The sequence below is a fragment of the Simochromis diagramma genome, unplaced genomic scaffold, assembly GCF_900408965.1.
Source record: "Simochromis diagramma unplaced genomic scaffold, fSimDia1.1 OVJJ01000321.1, whole genome shotgun sequence".
NCBI classification, from domain to species: Eukaryota; Metazoa; Chordata; class Actinopteri; order Cichliformes; family Cichlidae; genus Simochromis; species Simochromis diagramma.
The window spans coordinates 4,066,188-4,091,835 of record NW_024386772.1 but is presented as its reverse complement, the minus strand read 5'-3'; the positions used below and the strand labels follow the sequence as shown (position 1 = coordinate 4,091,835).

Sequence of the window (25,648 nt, the reverse complement as noted above, 5' to 3'; positions counted from 1 at the left end):
AAAATCTGAAGGGGGCAAAAATTAGCATGCACACCTTGATCTCATGTTTTCATCACTAATGACTGGAAAAGGACCGGATAAACACCCTAAATACCCCGGAGACAGTTTTCCCGGAATCGATGTAATCTGTACTCTTTCATGGCGAAAACAAACATCAGATGTTGGGCTTTTTTGTCCAGGATGAAGAAAGCTTACGTTTACAGACTCGCCTTTTATTTATTGGTCCTAAAATGCCACCAAGCACAGAGTGAAACACTGTCTTCAGGATGAAATCTGAAACCAAAGGCGCTTAGTGTTACTGTTGCTGAAGCTACAAGATTTATGTCTGAAATGGGCATTCCCTAGTCTGAGGAAGAAGCACAAGAATTGTTTACTGTTGCTTATATTTCTAAGACAAGTGAGAAGTTTAGTATACTCTTGTATACTAAACCCTAAGGCCTAAAAATTGAACCTGCAATCCCACGATTGCACTTCAGGAGCTGCGTGAGATCCTTAATTAATAACGGCATGAGCTCCATAGACTGTAACATCCCTCACTACCAGTTAAGATACAGCAAAACATCTAATATCATTTATCACAGGAAACTGCCAAACCTGCTTGTATCAACAAAATTTCTGCAGACTAAAGACTTGAGAAGTATTTTGTACATAGCCAGCGTCATAAACTATTCGGCCACACTATTCGTCCACACTATTCGTCCACACTATTCCTCAACAATCCATTTACCCTTATTTTCTTTTAGGTTTGGAAATAAAACTCTAACACTTTTTGCAGCTTTGTTATTTACGTTATTCTTAAAACATATTTGAATTTGGACTCGGACACATTTCGCACCATTGAGTTGACACCAACGGTCTTAGTCACTCTTAATCTCTTCATGGCTCTTCTCCCCTCCAGCCTTTTCTCGGTCTACTTTCTTTAGTACGTGTGCACGTGCTATTACATACATGCACGCTAAGTGCCTTGGAGTGTGCATGTGTGAATCGAGTGCCTTAGAGTGTTTTGTGTGCACATGGAGGAGTGGATAATTTGTTCCACATAAGAGCGATATTATAATGCCAGCACTCGTTTTAGGGGGAACAAGATTTCTGGTCTGACAGTGGCAGCTGCCTCCAGCTGAGCTCTCAATCCATTTGTTGTTTAACTTTCACTCTCTCTCGCCTCTCCTCTGTTTTTGTCCTGTTTCCCCCTCTATGTGTTCCTGTCCTCTTCTGTTGTGCGTCTCAGCCTCTCTCTGTGCTCTGCTTTGACAGTTAACAGAGGTCACTGTTTACTCTCATTTATCGGTCAATCATCGCCCGCTGCAGGGTTCCAAACACAGCTATTTTTCCATCATCTGTCCGTCTTTTTTCATCACTGCTTCCAGATGATGAACACAGTATAATATAATTATAAGGTGTTAATTTGTTAAACTATGTGTGGCAAATACTCTTTTTAATATTATTTCCCGCCTAACTCTGAGAACATTCCTGCTTAATCTTCTCGGAATACATAAATGCTGTCAGGGTTTTATTATTTTTGTCAGCGTGACAAGTTATTAAAAATTGTGCTGGGAATAAATGTGGTCTGTGAAATAATATCACTTTGTCCGTTTGGATGAGTTGTAAGATCATGTTGAGTTATGGGATTTTATTGTTTTGCCATTGTGATCACTAAACGTTCTGCAGGAGCATTAGTCCTGAATTAATGTGTTTTTTTTTTTTATAGATGTGGATTCCAAATGTTTTTTTCCAAATCTATGTCTTGATCTTTGCTCCCCATTAGCATAATAAAAAGCCCAAGATCAAATTTGGATTCACTTAAGCCAGCCTAATTCAAATAACACCCCCACCATCACCGCCACCCCTTCCCCTTCTATCTCCCTCTTAGACCCATCTGAAGTCCGTGATTAGCATTTTTATGAATAAATAACAGTTTGATCTGTGCTATTTTTATTTTTTTAAGAGCTTGCATTTAGAATAGTTTTTGAGCCAAATGCATGTAGAATTTCCATACCCAAGTTTCTAACAAGGCCTAGATGTTCGCTTGTGCTGTGTGGCCCATTAGGTGTTGTTTGGGCACACTCTGGGAGAATGATTAATTCATCAGTGTGCCGTCTTTAAATATGAAGATGCTTGCTTCTGTCCCGACAACAGAACTCACAGTAGGAGGCCTTTCTTTTTGGACTGAAAAAGATTAATGCGCAGGCTTCCTGCTAACTATAAATATTAGCGGTTACTAATTATGCTGTGAAGTTAAACTATAGGCAAGATTTTAATGAGAAACATCCGCAGTGACTGGAAGAATACAGAAAAAACCAACAGATACCATGCACAGTGCGGAAACAGTAATGACTGGCGATATGGTCTGAAAAACACACATGGAGAACAAGTACAAAAGTGCGCGCTGTTCGCCGTGTTCATTTAACACGGCAGCAGGCCCATATGCTGTGAACATCTTGAGGGGCAGAGGGTTGACTTGCCTTACGTAACTGTTAAAGTTAGCACCATCTCAACAGGAAGAAGAGAAGAAACCCTAATCTAGGGGTTTGCACACTACTTTCCAATTATTGTTTTTCAGATAGATTTGATTTTTGTTGATGGAAGCGATACGATACAGAATGTGACATCTGGATATCAAAACTACTTCCCTATTACGTCCTCCCGCTGCTTGATGTGCAAATTCAATTATAACTGAATTACAGCTTTTCTCATTTTGTTGGGTAGACCACTCTGGGAATATGTCAAGGGCCCCTGAAGGCACCCTGGGAGACACCACTTTAAAAGCAACCCCTCTCGTACAATGCCTAAACCTGTTCCCGGCTGACCGTGGTGAGTCCTCATTATCCTGCTTGTGATGTTATCATAAAACAGAGAAATATTTTTATGTGCATATACGAGGCCTGCAGGAATATCATAATCTAATCATGACTCCAATAAGCCTATGTCTCATTCTAACTAGATCATGTCCTCTGTATACTTCAACTGCTCTTCTCATGCTGCACACACCAGCCAGGTCCCTTTTTTTTGGCTCAGAGCCGAACAACATTGACCCTCTATCCCATCTCTGCTCTCCACCACCTGACATCCTAGCAACACCTCCTCTTCACACTACCCTATCCCCACCTCTACTCCCACCGTTTCTTCCTCTCATCCCACTGATGTTGCCATAAAAAAACGGCAACATTTTACGTGGCCCCCAACCCACTCACCACCAGCACTACATCACCTCTCCAGGGGCATCTGCGGGAGTATCATTATCTAATCATAGCTCTAATAAGTCCAAACAAGATCCTGGGTGCTTCCATGTACCCTGCAGGCTCAGAGAGGCCAGTACCCTCCACACCATTTATAGACCCCCTCCATCCCTGCTTCCCACCAACACACACACACACTCCGGTACCCACAGGCCACTTCTCTCTCTCTTTTCCTCTACACGCCCCACATACATCAGTATGTCTTTAGCACTGGCTGGGCTGTACAGGCAGAGAGAGAGAAGAGACAGAGTATTAGTATTCAGAGCACAGTGAGGAAAAAAAGGAGAGGGAGCGAGCAAGCAGCAGAGAGAAAGAGAGAGAGAGTGAGAGGGAGGGGATAGTGAAATAGAGAGGAGGAAAAAACACAAGGAGGGGGAAAAATATAAGAGAAGAACACGGGAAACGGGAGGGAAAAGAGGGGAGGGGAGATATATCATATTGTTCATTTCTCTCTCTTAGTCTGCCATCCCGGTTGCGCGGCTTACTGCTCGGTGCCGTCTTGGAGAGGAAAAGAGAGTGAGAGAGAGAGCGAGAGAGAGGAGGGGTGGACAGAGCGAAAGAGGGCGGAATGCCCCTTTACAGGCGTCGCATCTGACTAGAACAGCGGAGAATCTCGTAATTCGGAAATTGGTCAGATAGGAGGACACTGCTTTCTGCAACACCAAGGTAGGGAGACCTTCCCTTTTGTTGCCCCCTTTCAGGCAGCATGCATGCGGGTCTGTGATATCCGCGATGTATGCTTTATTCGCGTCATATCTCCTTTGATCCTGCATCCCGCACCGTGCTCTGCTGAATGTGCCCTAAATCTCGCAGCATGTGTCTGTTTTCCATGAATATTTAATGTAGATTATTTGTGCATCACTCTGGCTCTTCTGTATTGCATTCTGCCATTGCATATTCGAGCCTATAGTGGGATGCATGCTGTGTGGAGGCAGTCTATAAGGTAACGGAGGCTGGTCTAGCCCATATGACAGATACCAGTGTCACAAGTGTATTAATGGCAGCTATCCTCACAGACGACAGTGATTAAACTTTTTTTTTCCACGAGAACGACATGAGGTATGAGGCGAACAGACAGAGGGGTGCGCGCACGAGCACGCAGAAAACACACAAGACAGGTTGACGTGCGTAAGACGTGCGTAATCCCCCGTCCACCCACACCCACACCCCAACCAGCCTACCCCACTCCCCCTCACCATCAAAGACACAGTTTCCTTCCCACCACAGAGAACCATATTTATGCAAATGGTCAAAAAAAAAGGAGAGAAAAAAACAGCCGCTGAGACACACTGACTCACCGACTCTTACATGGTGCTAGGTGAAAAATGAAGTGAAGGCGGCCGTTGTCTGTGCGTGTGTGTGTGTGTGTGTGTGATTACACTCCCTGTCTGTAAATAGGTCCCGCTCTGCAGCTCCACGGGCTGTGCAAGAGACAGGAAGAACAGTACCAGTATCCCACGGTTCCTGGCTGGCCACTTGCTCTCTATTTCCTGTCCCATGTTATAGATAATTTAAACACTTGCAGCTCCAACAGGCCCAGAGTGGCAGAAAGCTGTGAAAACCTCAACAGAAACCCTGATATGTGTGAATGGAGGATAGAAATAAGTGGGGATGAAAGGAGACACTGCCTTTTTGAAAGCGAAGGGGTGTTTGGTTGAATGTTTATAGAGATATATGGTCTTTAGCTGATATTAACACTCACCCACCTCATGTTATTTATTTGCTGAGAGGGTGTCCAGGAGCTATTATAGGACTGGCTAAATTGGAACAACCTCGAGGCTGAGGCTGAGCAAAGCTATTACCTCTAGTCAATAGACATTAATATCCCCATGCTCAATCTCGGCCTCATACAGCGCCAAGTCTGTCCCCGTGAAACTGCTCCACTGGAGTAACCAAAAAGATGTGTTGTAGTAGCCCTATCTGTTTACCCTTGTGCATCAATCCGTCACAGCCGAGTGAGCAAAGAGGAGCGATGATAGCATTGTCTCAGGCAGACATCGCTGTGGCCTCAAAAGGAAGTGATGCAAAACAGAAAGGAGGATATGCCGGCACTGGTGGAGAGAGGTCATGACCTCAGTGCATCAGGCATACTCCTGACGAATAGGGAATGATCTGAGGATACAAGAGTACATCGATTTGAGGTGGTATAAAACATGATACAGCCCAGCAGGGTAGAGCGCACCTGATAGCATCAAAGTCCAGAATAGAGAGGATAGGGTCACGGGGCCAAGATGCCAGTCTACGGAGTACGGCTGACTTGAGATGAGAGAAAAAAAAGTTAATGTGAAAACTGCCGAAACACTAGAAGTGTGAAATTCACTTAAACACTTAACCGAATTAGCAGACTTTCAAAACAAAAACATAAACAAAACCTTTCAGGCAAAAACGAGAGGTTCAATTAGAGATGACTTCCAGGTACAGATGAAAACAAAAGAAGGCGCGTGGCAGCAGATAGAAAGACTTGAAAGCACGTTCAATGAGATCCGCCTGAAACATCCTATTAGGTATAACCAATGGATTAGTCTCCTTTGTCTACAGAAGCATTATGTTCTGACATAAAAAGGCTCTGACTGGTCTCAGTTTTGCAATTATGAAGGTGTTCAGTTTTAACGCCATGAAAATAGTTTGACATTTTAGCAATAAACAGTAATTCTGTTTAGACCAACCTTAAGAGAGAAAGGAGCTGAATAGGAGGGAAAGAGGGTTTTATGATCTTACACCGCCTCAGACTGTGGGGTGAACTGAGAAATTAAATTCCAGGAAAAAAAAAAAAAAAAACTCAAGGTAATACTACAACTGCTGTTTCCACAGCTGATGATATCGATCCAGGTGCCTTTGAACTGGAAAAACTAAAATTGTAGAAGACCCACATGTGATGTATTTCATTCAGCACACAGACAAATATATTATTATGCTAAATGACCATACTGGGTTGCAAAAGATCACAGGTTTGTGGTAAGCATCTGAATGTCTTCTGCTTCTTATTCAGCAGACAGCAGCGACTCAAATGTCTTATCACTGTAATTCCCAAACCCAGCTGAGGTGTGTGATTCTTCCTTCAGAGGCAGATTCCACATACAGATTTCAGCTTTCACTCCCGCTCTCCAACATGATCCTTGTTACTGAAAAACCTGCCCCCTGGGTTTTTATCAAATTCACATTCGCCACACTCAAGGATTTCTGTTTTGTTTGTAGCAGCTGTCGGTGGAATTTCTGAGCGAGGGAGAAAAACCACTGTAATTCTTGTGTGAGGGAGGTGCTGCGCTAAAAAATAAGAAATCCAATACCCCCCCCCCCCCCCCCCCCCCCCCCAAACAAAAAAAAAGAAAAAGAGAAAAATAGAGAGAGAGTGCATTCAATATTAGATAAATATTTATTACACTATGCCCCAGCCATATGAAATGGGAGTAGTGCTGGGTTGGTTTGTTTTTTTGGTGCTTTTACTCAGACTTTGGATGTGGTTTCTCTTTATAGTTTGGATATTTTATGCACCTGAGAGGAGCCCCCAAATCTGTCCTTACTGTGCAAATGTAAGAAATCCCTTCATTAAAAGGGGATGCAAATATAAATGCCTCATCTGCTTTATCAACTGTAAGTCGGAATGAGGATGTAAAGGCTGCAATGAGCCTTTAAAAATGAGTAATTTAGCTGATGCTCTTATCCTAAGTGATTAACGGGAGGGGGCAGCCAGGGGTTTGGCATCTTGGTGAAGGACACCTGTGTAGCTTTGAACTTGCAGTCTCTTTCGTACTGATACAGCCCTGAATTTGGGTTTACATCCATTAAAGCTACTAACGGGTGTCTGGTGCGACTGGCCCTTTTTTCCTGGACAGATTTAGCTCATGATCTGATTGGCTTGCTTCATCTCATCCAGCTCCCATCTCCTTCCCGTTAACGTGATTGGGCAAGACTGATTGTGTTTTTTTTCTCCGTGGAGTGATTACGCTGTGACCTTGCGCTGCGTCCTGTCTCCTCTGCCCAGTCGGACAGTGACCTTACTGGTCGACTGGTCTGTGTTGTGGCGTATTCGTTCCCTGTGTGTATTGATCCCAGGCAGAACAGCAGTCAATGGAGCGTCTGTGGGAGGCTTAGTGTTGCTCTGTACAGTAAAGTAGGAAGGCGCATTTCTGGGCATGCTGCTATCTCAGTTGAATGCTCCATCACCATGTTTCTAAAGGCATATTCATCGGCGAATAACCATCTTCTGTAAATATTTTGCTTGTAGTAAATTGCATCGCCCAAAACCTTGATTACCATTGTTGCTGTGTCACCCTCGCCGCCAGCTTCCTGTTTTTTTTCCCTGCCCTTCTCTGCTCCAATTTTTTCCCCTCCCTCTTTATCTGTCTCGCCTCCAATTTAATGTCAGCATCTCTCTTATCCCTCTCTCGCCGTCTCCCTATTCCACTGTCTCTTGCTATACAATCGTTCTTTCTGTCTGTCTCCTCCATTTCTTTTTTGCCTCTCCCTCTTGATGCTTTCACTGGCATTTGAGGCGTACAGTTTTGTGCCAGACAGCCATTTCTCAGATTGAGATATCCCAGGTTTTAAGTCACTCAGACAGATTTGCTATCTTAATGGGCGAGAGTAAGGGTGGGGTTGTTGGAGGAGGGCTTGTGTTGCTTTTTGATTTGCCAATTTTGGATTAATTTCTGTAATAGGTTGCGGTGAGATGGAAAGATAAATGGACTCTGCATTAACTGAGTTTCCTGCACTGATAAAACAATCTTGCTTGCATTATCAGCATAAATCTAACAAAACAGTGCGTGCACAATCAGCTTTCTTGCATGGAAAAAAACATATTTGCAAGTAAAATCAAATTTTCATATTCATCTGGTCATTTTTTAAAAGCGATATCTACTTAACTTTAAAAGTTTCAATTGTCTATTTTTAATTAAAACAAGTGAAATTCGATGCTGGTAGTAACACGGTTTTTGGCATTAACATGCATCTAATTATCTTTTCAAATTAATGAAGATAATTAGTGAAATTCAAATGGGATAACTTCTCATTACTTTTTGACTTTTGAAGAGCAGTGAGTCACTGTTGACAGAGATCATGCCATGGCATTACTTCCCAGCTCTTTTAATGATAAGAGCACCATCCCTTTGATCACACGAGTCCATGCTGACACTGGGATTGAGATCAATCCAGCAACCCACTGCACTCAAGGTGTCACAGCCTCTCTAATCTAACATGAAAGTAAATATAACTCAACCTGGGCAAGTGAACTGTAAATATCCACATCCATCCACAATCTTTGCCACTGCAAATTCCCAAATGCCCCCCAGAGAGGCTACAATATTAATAGGAAACTGCAGACTATAGAAAAAAAGCAGGTGTTGGTATAATGTATCCAGATGTCTACTGAGCTTAGTATAAAGTCCTTCTAGAAGCACATCTTGCCACTCGGCAGCCATTCTGGCAATGCCTCGAGAGAGGCTCGATATTAATGTTGATGGTTATTGGGATATCAGCAAGGCCTGGGGAACATTTAACCAGACAACCCGATATCACACCAAAACTTGTAATAGACACACAAGTCCGCTGTGTGTATTTCATGCTTTGCCTCTCCAAAACATGAAGTGGACATGTATACAAAAGTTTTATTACCAGCACGAGGACATAGCGAAATATCTCCCTTTGCTGTTACTGCAACTTCCTGCAACTTCTGCATGCAAATCTTTTTCACGCTTTTTAGAATCAAAGCGTGAAATAGACACACTGGACCGGCGTAGCTATTACACGTTTTGCTGTAATACTGGGTATACCCAGATGAGAAAAGCCTTGAGCTCCAGGGAGATCATCCAATACACTAAGCTATGTTTGTTCAACTCGCAGCAGAGACATGGAGAACTATAAAAACTGCCATGGTCAAAGTCCAAACTTTCTGAGCCAGTCCCTGCGACAAATCCTCTCCGTCTGATGGCAAAACAAGGCAGACAGAGCAACGTCCCAAGGAAGAAGAGATCCTTAAAAAGCCAGCAACCAACATCAATAATGGACCTGGAACACAAAATGAAAATGAAAAAGCGCACCGCCACAAAAGACCTGGTGTCGGGACCTCATCGCAGACATCAAAGTGACAGGACTAAGAGGGGAATGGGTAGTAAAGGCAGTTCAGGATGAGGGCCTAACTAAGTTTAACTGGAATATACAAATTACATGCAAAGGCTCAAAGGTCTAATTTATTAAGGGCTCAATCCAGAGTACTAAAGTCAACAGCATCAGTGTTCATTCTTTGGGTACGCTAAATAAATTCTAATGCTAATTCACATTTTGGATGTAGTTAGCAAAAAAAACCCCCAAAAATTACACTTTCCTACACATTTACAGTGGGGCAAAAAAGTATTTAGTCAGCCACCGATTGTGCAAGTTCCCCCACCTAAAATGATGACAGAGGTCAGTAATTTGCACCAGAGGTACACTTCAACTGTGAGAGACAGAATGTGAAAAAAAAATCCATGAATTCACATGGTAGGATTTGTAAAGAATTTATTCGTAAATTAGGGTGGAAAATAAGTATTTGGTCACCTCAAACAAGGAAAATCTCTGGCTCTCACAGACCTGTAACGTCTTCTGTAAGAAGCTTTTCTGTCCCCCACTCGTTACCTGTATGAATGGCACCTGTTTGAACTCATCATCTGTATAAAAGACACCTGTCCACAGCCTCAAACAGTCAGACTCCAAACTCCGCCATGGCCAAGACCAAAGAGCTTTCGAAGGACACCAGGAAAAGTATTGTAGACCTGCACCAGACTGGGAAGAGTGAATCTACAATAGGCAAGCAGCTTGGTGTGAAAAAATCAACTGTGGGAGCAATCATCAGAAAATGGAAGACATACAAGACCACTGATAATCTCCCTCGATCTGGGGCTCCACGCAAGATCTCATCCCGTGGGGTCAAAATGATCATGAGAACGGTGAGCAAAGATCCCAGAACCACACGGGGGGACCTGGTGAATGACCTGCAGAGAGCTGGGACCAAAGTAACAAAGGTCACCATCAGTAACACACTACAACGGCAGGGAATCAAATCCCGCAGTGCCAGACATGTTCCGCTGCTGAAGCCAGTGCATGTCCAGGCCCGTCTGAAGTTTGCCAGAGAGCACATGGATGATACAGCAGAGGATTGGGAGAATGTCATGTGGTCAGATGAAACCAAAGTAGAACTTTTTGGTATAAACTCAACTCATTGTGTTTGGAGGAAGAAGAATACTGAGTTGCATCCCAAGAACACCATACCTACTGTGAAGCATGGGGGTGGAAACATCATGCTATGGGGCTGTTTTTCTGCCAAGGGGACAGGACGACTGATCCGTGTTAAGGACAGAATGAATGGGGCCATGTATCGTGAGATTTTGAGCCAAAACCTCCTTCCATCAGTGAGAACTTTGAAGATGAAACGAGGCTGGGTCTTCCAACATGACAATGATCCAAAACACACCGCCCGGCAACAAAGGAGTGGCTCCGTAAGAAGCATTTGAAAGTCCTGGAGTGGCCTAGCCAGTCTCCAGACCTCAACCCCATAGAAAATCTGTGGCGGGAGTTGAAAGTCCGTGTTGCTCGGCGACAGCCCCAAAACATCACTGCTCTCGAGAAGATCTGCATGGAGGAATGGGCCAAAATACCAGCTACTGTGTGTGCAAACCTGGTAAAGACCTATAGTAAACGTTTGACCTCTGTTATTGCCAACAAAGGTTATGTTACAAAGTATTGAGTTGTATTTTTGTTATTGACCAAATACTTATTTTCCACCCTGATTTACGAATAAATTCTTTACAAATCCTACCATGTGGATTCATGGATTTTTTTTTTCACATTCTGTCTCTCACAGTTGAAGTGTACCTCTGGTGCAAATTACTGACCTCTGTCATCATTTTAGGTGGGGGAACTTGCACAATCGGTGGCTGACTAAATACTTTTTTGCCCCACTGTACTAATTAACCACATACTGATATAATGATTAGATAATCCGATAACACAAATCTGAGATAGTCGTGAACCTGTACAGTGCAAATATGTCACAACAACGACACAGCTGGTTCATTTTTTCCCCCAGTTTAGCTGTTGACTGGTTCTGAGGGGGCAGCAGCGTCTTTTCCTTTACTGATTTCTACTTTAGATTTCTGCTTGGGATTTTTTGAGTGCTGTGATTTCCTTTTATAATGCATAAAAGTGTAACTAACGTGCATCATTTTTCCTGCTACAAACTGCCCGACACAGCTTCTCAAAAAGCTACAATACCTTTTTGCTGTTGAAAGAAAGATTCCAGCTGGGGTAAAATATCTGCATCTCCTCCAGCTTTGTGATTGTACTGAACAGAGAAACTTGAACAGCATTGTGTTTGCGGCCTGAAAAACCTGCACTTGAACAGATTAGTTGGGCTTAAATAAATTTATCACTTCAACAGGGCACCTATTTGCTCATTTCTAACTCCACAACTGTATTTTTGGCTGCACTAGAGTAGCTTTGCATGACTCACTCCTCAAGCTCCTCCTCCATAAAGGCAACTTTCTTATAAGCCAGCTTACTCCTGAGTGGCTGCCTCTCGCAAACAGAAGATTTGAAAAGCGGGTGATTTGGGGGCTTCTCTCCCCATAGCAAAGGCCATGTGCCTACGATGGCCATATTGAAAATATCCACTCTCATTTAGTTTATACACAGAAGAGGCAAAGAAGAGAGCGCTGGCAGGGTGGAGTGGGTGAAGACGAGTATCGGGGGGGGGATTTGTGACAGAAGTATAGCAGCAAGAGTGAAAGGGAAGGTTTACAAGATGTTAGTGAGACAAAAAGACAGGAGGCAGACATGTAGGTTGCAGAGTTGAAGATGCTAAGATTTCACTGGAAGTGACCAGAAAGGACTGACTATGTCAGAGGGAAAGATTATGTCGAGCGCTTTGGAGACAAAGTTAGAGAGGCAAGGCTGAGATGGTTTGGACATGTGCACAGAAGAGATAGTGGACAAAGGATGCTGAATAGAGAAATGCCAGGCAGGCGAAAAAGAGGAAGAGGCTTGTGGATGTGATGAAGAAGGAAATGCAGAGGGTTGATGTGACAAAGGAGGATGGCAGGATTAGGGTGAGATGGAAGCAGATGATTCATTGTGGTGACGCCTAAAAAAAGAAGAAGAAGAGAAGTGTCAGAAACTGAGCGCCTCAAGTAATAGTGAAGAAAACCATGACCGGTTTTCTTTAAGAGGAAAAAATTAACAAAATAAGATGTTGGGGTTTAGTCAAGATATAGTTACAATGTTATAGTTCATGATACTAATTTAACCCTGTTCCTCTTCTTTTCCTAAGATTAATTTTTTTTAGTGTATAGACTGACCGACTTTCATTATGTGACTGAGAGCAAACAAGACAGGGGAAGTGTGTTTCTGTCTTCAAGCAGAGGGACAGAAAACTTGAAAGGGTTTGGAAGCATTTCTTGTTTCTGATCTTGTTCGGAGTGAAATATGTCTTTGCCTAATGCAGTGATTGATGGAAGGCTGGGAGACAGATGGACACATAAGGAGCACTTTGCTAGGGAGGTGCCACTCAGTGCACAAAGACTGACGCTGACATTTCACAGAACAACATACATCAAATGATCAATAGTCCTTCCCCTGTCTGACGAGGTACCTTGCTTGAGAAATAGGGCCGCTGCTTTGCAAGGACAAAACAGCTCAGTGGAAAAGTGAGCTGACCTCTCACCACGAACATTGTTTTGCCAGTGATTTATTTTCCGACCACACCACTTGTACAAGATAAGGTTTTTGGCTAGGACATGTTCAATACTGGTGGTTTTTGGAGCAAATCTGTAATATCAGACACAAGTTTGCACACGTTCTTTGGTCAGAGTCCCTGGAGACTCGCACACTGTGAGAAACTGGAGTTTGGGCACTGACCTGTTTTTATTTTGACAGAATGAGATCGGAATTAAAGGCAGCATGCTAAAGAAGGCCTGTTTCCTTTGAATGAAAGGCTCATGAGCAAACACTTAAGGGAGTCAGACTTAATGCATCTAATTATATCTCAATCTGATGTTTGTGGGATTTTTGAGTCCCCTGTTGTCTTTATTCACCTTACTGATTGATTGATTCCTAATGTTCTTCCAGGTTCTGTTGAAAAAGATCTCCACGACTGACAGTGACATCCAATCCACGCTGATGTGCTGGCAAGGCCAAGGATCCCGATGCATTCCACCAATTCCTGCTGGAGCTAGATGACTAAGAGCTCAGCACAACAGGCTCCCATTTCTGATCTTGGAAACATTAGGAAAATAACAAGATAAAGGTTATGCATGCACTGCAGGCATAACTCCACGCTCCTCAGCCAAATCTGTTTGCAAAGAAAATTTCACACGTAGTGTCTCCACACGGGCTTGCAACATGGCCCACAACCTGAAGAGCTGAGTTCAATAAAGGTAAAACACATAAGTAATATCTTTAATTTAGATTTTTCTTTCAGTTTGACTTTTGGTACACAATTTTTAATCTATGAAAGAAAAAAAAAAGCCAGAAACCAGGCGCACTCTCTTAAAGTGTTTGTGGTTTCAGTATATTTATCTTTTAGAGACTCACTGGAAGAGAGCTCACAATTATCTAAATTACTCTGTAATTACAGTAAAAAGTGTTTTAGTTTGAAACATGACATACGTTTCCAAAATGACTGACCCACTGGTCAGTTTTAGACAACAAACTAATCACGGTTTCCCCAGGAGATAATTGACAGCAAGGCCCTGTGCAATTAAGGGCACACCATATTGAGTGAAGGATCCGGCATTATTCAAAGGCTCCTGTTTAAGGGATAGGAAATAAAACTCGCTCTATTTAGTTCTCTATAAAATACACAGTTTTAGCTGTATATTGCTGCTCATAATTTAATTTCTTCATTTCACCAAGTGGTGTGTAAATGCACAGCCATCCATCCACTGTCTAATCTTAATCAGTTTTTATTTTATTTATATTGCACCAGATCACAACAACAGTCACGTCAAGGTGCGTTGAGGCTTAAACTTACTGTAAATTGATTAGTTTTAATTTTGCTATAGTCATCTCAAGGTGTTTTATGTTAAAACATGAAAGAGCACACACTTGACGACAGTGGGGATGAAGAACTCCCTTGTTAACATTGATAACACTGTGTCTTTTCAGATGTGCAGGCTGCCAGTTCCATAGGCATTAATGTACCATCATACATCAGAGATGCAGGTTTTTGAATTGAGCACCGAAAACAAGCCACATGGTCCCTCTGCCCTTCTGTCTGGAAGACGCGATGTCCGTGTTTTCCACTAAGAATTGAAAATTTTGATTTGTCTGACCACAGAAGAGTTTTCCAGTTTCCTCAGTCCATCTCAAATAAGCTTCCAGTGAAGACGGGGGTGATCTTCAGTACATGATGGAGCTTTAACCTCCAGTTGTGAATCACTCAGTAACTTGCGTTAGCAGACAGGGATTTCCACGACAGGATCATACCTGTTTTGAATACAGTGCCACTTGAGGCTCCGAAGGTCACGGGCATCCCTTTGCACACTGAATCTTTTGATGATATTGTATACTGTAGGTGATGGCATTGTCAAAGTCTTCACAATCTTACATTCTGAGGTTGTTCCACAATTGTAGATCCAGGTTTTTTACAAACTGGTGAGCTTCTGTCCATCTTTACTTTTGAGACACTCTAGCTCGCTTAGATGCTCTATTATGCCCAGTCATGTTTCTGACCTGTTGCTAATTAACCTAATTAGTTGCTAAATGTTCCTCCAGCAGCATCCTTTTGGTTTGACGTTGACAATAATTGCATCATAGTGTTTTTATTTACATTTTACATGCCATCCCAACTTTTTTGAAACCGGTGTAATAGAAACACAAGGTTAAACTGAGGGTTGACTTAAGAGTTTAATTCATTAATATAGTTACATATACATTAACATGTCATTTAACTTATCATTTTGGTCCATGGACCTTGTGGTGCCTTTATTTGCCCAAGAGCCTTCTGCTACCATGTGCATGGAGGAGGTGGGAGGATGAAATTTGAGCAATGTGTCCTGCCTGTAGGAGCGTTCAAGAAAGTCCACACATGTAAATGTTACGTTTTTGTGTGCAAGTTTTGTCTACCAGATGGAAAAAAAATCATCAGCAGCACGACCAGTAACTAAATACTTAATCACACATCAGAAATTTTAGTTTTGCCCTCAACAAGATCAAATTTTCTCACCCTTTCTTCAGTTTTCTCTAATCAGTCTTCATAGTGTATGCTAAAGCAATATTATAGAGCCAACCATCTATCAGGGAGTTGCTGATGGTTCTGGCATTCATGTTCACACTTAATGGCTAAGGTGACCACTCTGCCAGAAACTTGATTTGTCTCCTTTTATGTCCTCACATCTCAGGTCGCCACTTTCTCTCATTTTATCTCTTTCAGGGAAAGTGAGAGGGGCGGGTGCTGCTCACTCATTCATGGGCACATCAGTCTGGCCTCTGCGATCCAGCCTGCAGAGCCCCTCGTGTTCTTGCTTTATCACAGCTGTCCCCTCAACTTCCTCTGCCTAATCGCTCTCAGCTCGCACCTTGTAAAAGGTGGACAGCCCAAAACTGTGCTTACCCAAGCGCCGTCCGATAGGTGAGGGCGGCGAGGGCTGCGCTGTCATTGGCTGACTGCTGGTGAGAGTGCGATGCGGATTGGAGGATGTCAGGGGACTGGGATGAAGACCTGTGTAAGAAGGCGCTGGTGTTGGTGGAGGAGCTGTGCTTCAACACGAGGGGTTACAGCCAGAACGAACGCTGCCAGGAGTTCATCTTCCTGAGGAGGGGCAACAGGCCGCTAGATACAGGTAACACACACACCTGGTGCTTCTTACAAACAGTGATTCAATAAAAGATGGATGTAACGTGCGGGTTTGCAAAGTGAAGTCAACGTGGAAATGACTTAAACCTACATGCTCTGGAAAAAAAGAGAGAGAAAAAAGGCCCTCAGTTCCCTTCATCAGTGACCTCAATGAACACTTTTTGGATAACCTTATGTGCTCAACCACAAGTTCCACTTACTAAAATTATAAGAGAAGGATTAACCAGAGTATCCAGAGCAGTCAGTGCTGTGTGTTGTGTACTCAGATCCACCCCTTATTTGTCAAAGCAACACAGGAGCAATACTGGAAACCCTTAACACGAATGTGACTCCTCTAACCAGTGGATAACACCACAGCGGCGTTTAAATACAATCTATGCTTATGAATCAAGTTTGGCAGTTCATTGGTGTTTTAATGCTATTTTTCTTTTGTTTTAAACTTATAATTATTTCTATAAAACCTCAGTGAAATCTGCCTTATTCTGGGAACAGACTACATGAAATGAGTCTGATCATGCAGAAGATATAAGGTGTCACTTGGTAACAAAGTGGTTGTCATGTTGTGCATGCAGTCTTTTTTCCCTCTTTTTTTTGCAACAGTAAATAGGCTGATATTTATGTAGAGCTTTTCTGCTTTTCTGATCAGTGTGAACTGCTCTAATACTAAACGGAGGATTTTAAGGTCTTGGTTCCCTCAATTCTGCAAGCTTGACCGATATAAGCACAGAGATCTCAGTCAGGAGTCAGGAACTTTCTTTCTCTGCAATTTATTGATTTTTCAAGATTCTCCCCTTTTTTTTTTTAAATTTTGTGTTTTACCAAAATTGCCAGTTAAGCCTACTGCTTCCTGCTTTATGCCAAGTTCAGTCTACACAATACCAGCATGATTACAGCCAAACCTGGAAGGCGTTGGTTAGGAGCTGACTTTGGAAATGAAATTGTTTATTGTTGCACTACAGTTGACCGAAAACCAAAGTTGAATCTGGGAACCCTGTGTTAGGGTTAGGGATGTTAGCATGTTAGTATGTCTTTGAGTCCTCAAAGGTTCTCGAATTTCACAAAGAGAGATCTGCCAGCAACTGTAAACATTACAGAGCAAAAGAGGAGTGATGTTGCTTTTGTAGCTTAGGGGGGGCTGTGAAATCGCGAGCTAGTGCCTCCTTCCTGATGACGTCAAACACACTGTGAATGACAGAATGATTGATCAGGGAGCCACCTATGCTCTGTCTTGTCCTTCAGTCAGAAAAGAGGAAGATTTTATTACTCTATAATGGCCCGATCTGACATAGCGACCAGAAATTAGGTAGCCTGTGCTCAGCATTAAAGCAACACCTTATTCAAGAAATACCCTTGAAGTATCAAAGACTCATCAAACCCTGCAGTTTGTAATTTACTCCTTCACGCAGAGCAGGAACAGCCTGATTTGAATCAGTTTAAATGTACTGCGAAGAAAATGAGCTTTCACCGTGGACAAAGTAGCAAAACTTTCCAAACATCTGCAGCAGAATAAATAACCCTTCTGCTGCGCGTCCATATGCTCAGTAGATTTCAAAAACTCACAATCTTAGCAAAATATGCCTAAATATCCAGAGACTTGCCATGGCTGATCTGTATGTTTTGATGCTTTTTTTCTCACCCGCCATGAAAACAAACTAAAGTCAGCTTTGATTTTCAATTTAATCTTTTCACAAGGACCACAGTGGCTGGACTCTCTCTGAAGGGAGGAAAATGTGAACTTAGCAGACACCTTTCAAGCCTACAGCGAAGGGAATGGTGATACTATAAAAAGATTTGGGGTATTGCTTTAAGGAACTGCTCTTTTTAATATAGGCATGATTGAAGGTTTAAGTATTCCATTATGGACCAAATGAAGTTTTACACCAAAGGCCTTCTTCTAAAACTGGAACTCTTTTTTTGTAGGTTTTGTCCCGAAAGAGGTAAGAGCAAAAGATTCTTTTTTAGTACTGACTCGTCACAGTGACTTTAAGGTATGATGAGGCAAAATGTTAAGAAGAGTGCTCACATTTAAGGATGGTTAGAGGTACTGTGCACTCACAACAACAGACCATGAAATATTCACGTTCTCGACTGAAGTGGCTAAGGTACAAGTCCATCCCATTTCTTTTATGATCCCCAAAAGAGTCTCGGTAGAATTCTGTGATTGTTATCTCAGAGCTGGATTACAAGAATATATATATTTATATCATCACATCCTCTGCCAGAGTGAATAGGTACACCCTGCTGCACTGTGGATGAGAGTATTGTGTGTAGATTCTTAGTGAGCCATTTGGAAGTGCACTGTGCTGTTATGCAGATTAGCATGGATCTGTGGCTCAGTGTAGATTAGCCTGGATTGCCTGTGTGTTGCCTCCGGAGATTTGGATGGCTCTGAGAAGAAATGTCATGCCATGGTTTTAGGCGCTGGCCCCCACCGCTTACCAGCTGTGATTTTTCGGTGTTTGCTGATGGAAGTCCGCGGTCCCTCGGAGGATCGCGACCGCTGAAAGCTGTCAGTGAATGACTTGTGTAAGCAGCGGAGATGTGTTTGATGTGGAGCAATGTACGACTCCCAGTGGGCTTGCATCAGTCGCTGACTGACAGGAAGTCTCAGTCCCTCTTCACGGCGTACTACAGAGGCCTTCTACCCACACACCTACCCGCCTGCTGACTCGCTTTTTATGCTTTGTGGATTAGCGATGGATCTTTGGCAGGATCAGCGCTCAGGAAGTTACAGCGACTGCCCTAAAGAGAGACAAATGGAGGCGAGTGGCTTGGCCCCCGACAGTCCCTGCACACATTTGATCACAGCCACGTCTTATCAGCGCACCCTGATCTGCCAACTGCACACAACCTACTCCTCTAGCTCCTCGCTTTGTTTTTTTCCCCTCTCCAGATCAATACATTAACCTTTCTCATCCTCAAACTCCTCCCCTCTTTGGGTTTCGCTCTAAATCACTGTCAGCTTGTTTTCCCCAATCTCTCCTTTTCCCTTGCTCTCTCTCTCTCACACTCTCTTTGTATCATTTCCTGTGTGGTTTCGAGCCTTTCACACATGGTGTGGTAATTGTATCAGCTTTATCAACCCCCCACCCCCTCTTCTCTCTAGAAACAAAAAGGAAGAATTGACCCAGTCATCGTATATGTCTGTTGCAACATGTGCACCAATCTGTTTTTAAGCCTTTCTATGTTTGCAGCAGCCCTACATTTTTTCCCACCCCTCATCACGGCTGTCTTTATTTCTCTTTTGCCTCATTCCTTTACCCCCCCCCCCCCCCTTCCAACATTTCTTCCTTCCTGTCTCCTGATCTCAGTCATCATGTTCTCTTTGCTTTTGCTTTTTTCCTTCCCCCCCATTCGTCGCTCCTCAATTCCCACCTCATCATGTTCTCCACCACCGATCTATGTCCCCTCGCCTATCCTCCACCTCCACGGCCCCCCAATCATATCTTTTGAACAAGTGCTGATTAATGACATACAGGCTGATGAATAATTCACCAAAGAGAAGCTGAGGCAAAGCAGGGGGGAGACAGATAGAAGGTTGGGGTGACGAACAAAGAAAGCGAGAGAGAGCACGCAGAGGCAGACAGCATGGGGAAAAAAATGACAGCGAGGAAAGAGGGGTGTTTGAGGGGATTACATACGAGAGAGTGAAAGAGAACGTGAGGGAGGGCGGATGGAGACAGTAGGCGAACCAAGTTCCAGAAGATGTAGCCCTGGGCTGAAGGATTGGCTTCTGTTGTCTTGTTTTCATTCATTTGCTCTCAGTCTTGTTGTCAGCCGGTTACAGATAAAATGTAATTCTTCTTTGTTTGATTTAAAAGTGCTTATGTCTTTGTCATGCCCATAAAGGCACTCTGAAACAAAGTAAATTAAGACGAAAGGGAGGTTAAGGCCTTTGTGTGAGACTTGTGGAGGTTTGGAAAACATTTCCTTCTGTGGGTGAGACAAAGTTATAGTATGCAAAGGTCGTGCCTGGCCCGCCTGCGGACAGAAAAAACTCTTAATTGGTGACCTCGTGTTCTGGATGCAGCTCAAGAGGGCAAAAGGTAAAAAAAAATTTTACTTATATGCCGCAAGGTGCAGAGGAGTACACAGTCTGGGAAATCTGAACGCTGTGTCTTACTTGGTCTGCTTACAGTGATTGAATATTCATGTTCAGGGCTCTGGGCCTGTAGTTCATTTTGATTCTGATTGGTCCGTTTGTCATGAAAGTCGTCAGACCAAAATATGCTATTTATAAAAAGACTTCAAATGGTCCGGGATAAGAATAAATACTCATTGTATATTCGGTCTATTTATTAATTAATATTCATATAATATTTATAAGGTATTTACAAATGTATTAATTTATAATGAATTTACAAGAGTGTCCAGCATGCGCACATGTGCCCACTCCTCAGCAGAAGTTATAAAGTTTCCCGGCCCAAGAGCTCTGTCAGCGGCTGCTGCTGCTGGAACTGTCCAGCAGTCTGGTGCTGAAATGGCTCTTTTTTGTATTTTTTATTTTATTCTGCTCACTTTCTACATACGGATGAGTCATACTCCACCCTTCACCATCCCAAACACCCACATCCTCACCCTCACATATCCACACGCAGAAAACCCCCAACCCCACCCTCACTCCACAGTTACAATCCTCGAGCCATCACACATTAAAAAGCTCATAACCGTGAGGAAATGCAGGATGACACCGCATAGAGACATCACTGTCGGTGTTGGTGTTTTTTTAATTGCTACCCCCACCCAACCACCCCACCGCCTCCTCTCCTTCTCTAAGAACATCCACTCTGCCAGCGTTTGCCCTCATTTTAAGCTCAGGATTCAAATTTGGGATGTGAGCTTGAGGGGATGGCTGCATATTGCTATTTACGCCTACAGCAGGTTCCCTTTCCTGCCTCTGCCGCTCCGTGATGCGTGATTTGTAGATAATGTGGTGATGTTGGGAGCGATGTGCGTGCGTGTGCGCGCGTGTGGATTGTTCATCATGCAGTGGTTTATTGTTGATTTCTCAGACATATGTATGCATAACATGTTAACGTGTAAAATACCAGATGCATGCTGATGAAGACGCTTTTTTAAAAAAATGCCTCAGCAGCTATTGGATTACATTTGGTACACACAATCATGTTAGAATTGATCTCGTAAGCATGCTCAAACCACTGCTAAACATAGACTGTATACAAAAATGTGCGCAACCACTGTGATGTTCAGTTGTGCATCCTTGGTCTGAGCATTTTGACCATCGCAGTCTTGTTTTTGGTAAACTGGACATGATAAGCGGATGCTGCATTTTACTAAGAAACTTGCAATGTTATGGGGAAATCCTGGCGAAACATGAAACCAGGTAACATTTTTTAGCCTTTTATGGGTTTATTTAGCTTTTGACTTCAGGAGCAATTAAAGCACTGCAGACTAAGCTTACCTAACCCCAAATCAATAGAGCAAACAGACAAGTGTCCGTCCTCCTAACTCATTAAAATATAAAAACTTGTTATTAAACACATGCGCTGCTTGTCTCTACCTTGACTGTTACATTATTAGTATGACTGACGTTTGCAGCTCGCACATAGGTCCAACAGAGATCACACCATACCCTACTTTGCTGTCTTTTTTTATTCCAATGGGGACCATACTGTACCAAATAAAGGTTATGGTGTATACAAATAGACTTGAAGTTTGCAAATGAGGCCATAAACTCCTGAAAAAAGGAGAGAATGAGGGAGCTTTTCATAATAAGGACTTTTTCCACATAGTTTTTCTACAAGCAGAGGATTTGCCCCCTGTTGGCCTTTTGCAGGTTTAAGGTACTTCCAAGCTGGCTTCACGGTTCAGATGTCCATCTTTAATATCCAAGCTATGGCCCTTGGCAGCGCTTTCTTTAGCATTGTTAGCATTGTTGTGTTGCAGTGTGGGAGTGGGCTGTGCTTGCAAAGATTTTTTTTCTCGGAGCTCAGATTTAAAAAAGAACACAAACATTCAGGGCTGACTCTGCCAGGCTCAGTGCAGGAAAATCGTGTAAAAATCTCAAGAGTTTAACTTGTTGGTTAAATAGAGGTTACAAAAAAGTGCACTCTCAGAAGTGTTATCTTGGCTAGAGACTTGTAAGTGTTAACTCGTCTCTTTATCTTCTTCCTGTGGTCCTCTGCAGAGATCTCTGTCAGTCTGCTGTCGGTCATTGTGACATTCTGCGGCATCGTCCTCCTCTCCGTCTCCCTTTTCGTCTCCTGGAAGCTCTGCTGGCTACCATGGCGGGACAAGGAGGGCGGAGGTCTGAGCCTGACATCGGGGTTGCTTCCTGGAACCGCCGGTGTCGGAAACCTTGCAGCTGCCGGGGGCTCGTCACTCTTACCCCCGCTGCTGCAGAGGAAAGAGGGCCACTCCTCGTCCTCGCTCTATCCCACCCTTGGCCAGCAGGGCCAGCACCACCCCCATTTCTCTGACCTGGTGGGGCTGGAGAGGGGTGAGGTCGGAGGCGTGGTTGGAGGGCCAAATGAGACCCAGGAGCACTCCTACCTGGACATGGACACCTACCCCAACAATGCTGGTGAGAGAGCAAAGACACGCAAACATTCATTTCAGCCAGGCTGAAAGAGCGATGCAATGTCTCCGTCAATACCCTCTCATTTTAATATACTCACAGGGTAGTGAATTTAATACGTTTACCTACATGCTGTACAATAATTTGTCTGAACTGTAGCACTATGATGAATGTTGACCATTACTGCGTGTATATAAATGGGCTTCAGTGGTGCTACATTCAAGGAATATTACTTTTTCATCGTACTGGCGTGGTCTTTTATTACAGACATTTATTTAGTAGTAAAATTTAAAACAAGTGGTACACACATCTTTTAGGATCTAAATGACAAAAAATATAATGTGCAAATTTGTTATTTTATTATTTTTTTAAATAATTTTTGGAACATATGATGCAGGTGAGTGGCTGATTTACAACCTAAAGACCTCTGATTCCCGCCACCTGATAAATATATCTTTCCATTTAGCTCTGTTTTGTTCTTCTTGAATGCTGAAGGAACTCTACTAGTAGCTCCTTGGCTGCTTAACTGTCCTTAGCAGCTAGTTTTATCAGAGCATGCTTGCAGAAAACACCTGCATGCAGACCACAGTGTCAATTTCATTTTAGCTTATGAGCCACACACAGCCCAATTCCATCTCAAGGGGGATGAACTGGTAAAACCGCTGCCTAATAACCTGTAAAAAATACTCTGTCCAAAAGTTCCCTTTCTTTTGGTGTATAGCTGTGCAAGTACGTTCTGAAAACACTCAGATTTAATCAGCCGTCCATTAAGATAATAGATTACGAACATCCTGAGATGTCTCAAGAAAAATGAGGGCAATTTCAGCAATATATATGAGTTTTTCCCACATTCAGTCAGTATACTGTCATTATAAAGAAACACTGCTAAATTAAAGAAGCACATGATCAATTCTTAATGAGCTGCAGCACAATGCTTCCTTTTGCAAAACACAGGGAAAATTCCCAAATCTATGACCTCCTCTGCAATTTTCACACTTTGCAAAGTCATTCGAGCGGCCGGTTCTGCCCCCCAGGCTCTTAGTTTAACACACCTGCTGTAGAAAATAAATTAAGCGTACTGAAACCCAAGTGAAAACAGATATGCCCTGAACAAACAAGCAATCTAATTAAAATTATTAACATTAATATTAAATATATTGAAGACTCTCATTGGATTTTGCCTTTATTATCATTGCCTTTATTACTATAATGATAATATTGCACTATATGAAGATGAGAGAAGTAATGTTATATAATAGAATAACATATAAATATTCATAAAATGCTAACAATTCTAATGATAATAATCAAATTATCAAATTAAACCGTAGCTTTGCTTATTGAGTCTTGTCTTTTTTAGCAGATTAATTAAATTCAAAATCCAATTGCGGTGCCAAGAGAGTTACATAACTGTAGAAATCCATAATGATATTTCAACGTCAGTATCACATATCACAGTTAATAGATGGTAATGTGACACCATTATTCCTATGCATTTACCTCTGACTTAAAGCTGGGCTCAAGAGTTGGGAGTTTGCCTTGTAATTGGAAGGTTGCTGGTCCGAGCCCCGGCTTAGACAGTCTCGGTCATTGTGTCCTTGGGCAAGACACTTCAGAGGGCCCGGTGGCGCCAGTGTCCGGCAGTCACTGCGCCCCAGGGTGGCTGTGGCTACAATGTAGCTGCCATCACCAGTGTGTGAATAGGTGGATGACTGGATGTGTAAAGTGCTTTGGGGTCCTTAGGGACTAGTAAAGCGCTATACAAATACAGGCCATTTGCCATTTTTATGCATTCTCGCTGTTTTTTGCTGTTTTGTGCTGTTTTGACTCAATTGCAGGAATAAAAGACAGCCTTAAAACATGCACCTGACTTTAAGCCATGCTGTCCAAACAGCATGTGATGATGGAGTGTTTTGAACTGGCCTGTCAGCTGAGCACAACATTATACAAAAACAGGCAGCAATTAGAAAAAGAAGCTAAAATAGAAACTGTTGTCAGAGATATTTTGGACCTGAGTTTATAAAAACAGCTCTGAGTTTTCATCCTGGAGTTTTATTTATGCTGGCTGTCAACACTGGTGCACGCTGTTTATCATTATTCAATATCAAATGTTTGCTGGCTGCCTTTATTGCAGTTTGATGTAGCCTTGTTTCACGTCTCTGTATGCCTTTAATGCTGGCTCATGTTCTGCTATTGTAAATATGTCTGCTCATTCCTTCACTCCCCTCAGCTGGTAAATCACTGCCTGCTAAATCAAAGTACAACAATCAATGAGATCAATGTTGCTGACAAAAATGCAGGTCTTTAGTGGCACTGTAACAAAACAAAACAAGCATGTGAGTCACCAAAGATTTTATACTCTTGTAGGAACTCTGAAGCTGAGTCAGACGTCTCCAGACGTTCCCAACTCAGAGGGTGGAGCCCATAAAGACCTGCCGAACGCTCACTCCCAACAGCAGGTCACCCCTCGGTCAGTATCGAGTGTGTGTGTTTGTTTTTCATTTAAGTCCATTAGCGCTGACGTTTTTGTCGCCAAATTCAGAGACAAAGTTGGAAATAAAAACAGGAGTGAACTTTAACCCCCGAGCTGGTGATCATTACCGTACATCCATTTAACAAACACATCAGTAAATCAATAAGAGGAGGACTCTACCTTTATAAAATGTGTTTTTGAAAACACAGTCGTAAAAATCGCATTACTCAGGTTACAGCGGTTTTAATCTTGCTCTCTTTTAATGAACACTTTTGAGGTCTGTAAAGCGAAGCGTCTGCACTGCTTGTTTTGAATGGTTTTTTATGATATCTCACTTTGTGGACACATGGATTTTTTCAAAGCAAGGGCACAAATGTTAACTCTATAAACACTAAAGTGCACATTTTCTGAAAAGTGTGTTTTTTTTTTACAGAATTATTATCACCACGAAGCTACTTTGCTATTTGCTTTTTTCCCTTCATATATTTGCAAGCATTCCAACTGCACTGTAAACATATGCATACAAAAAGGTGTGGGAAATCAAACTGTGGGTAAACTCCAATTTAGAATGTTTGCCC

General features: G+C 42.7%; 1 protein-coding gene across 1 annotated transcript in view; it reads left to right on the top strand.

Moving 5' to 3' along the window:
• The first annotated feature begins 3,638 nt into the window (after positions 1-3,638).
• syt3 (synaptotagmin III) overlaps positions 3,639-25,648 on the top strand; it is a 43,128-nt gene continuing 21,118 nt past the window's right edge. The window contains exons 1-5 of the mRNA XM_040043587.1: positions 3,639-3,902; positions 13,332-13,639; positions 15,637-16,045; positions 22,208-22,603; positions 24,965-25,067. Of these exons, the coding sequence (XP_039899521.1) occupies positions 15,901-16,045; positions 22,208-22,603; positions 24,965-25,067 (644 nt within the window). The 5' untranslated portion in view covers positions 3,639-3,902; positions 13,332-13,639; positions 15,637-15,900. The remainder of the gene's footprint in view (positions 3,903-13,331; positions 13,640-15,636; positions 16,046-22,207; positions 22,604-24,964; positions 25,068-25,648) is intronic.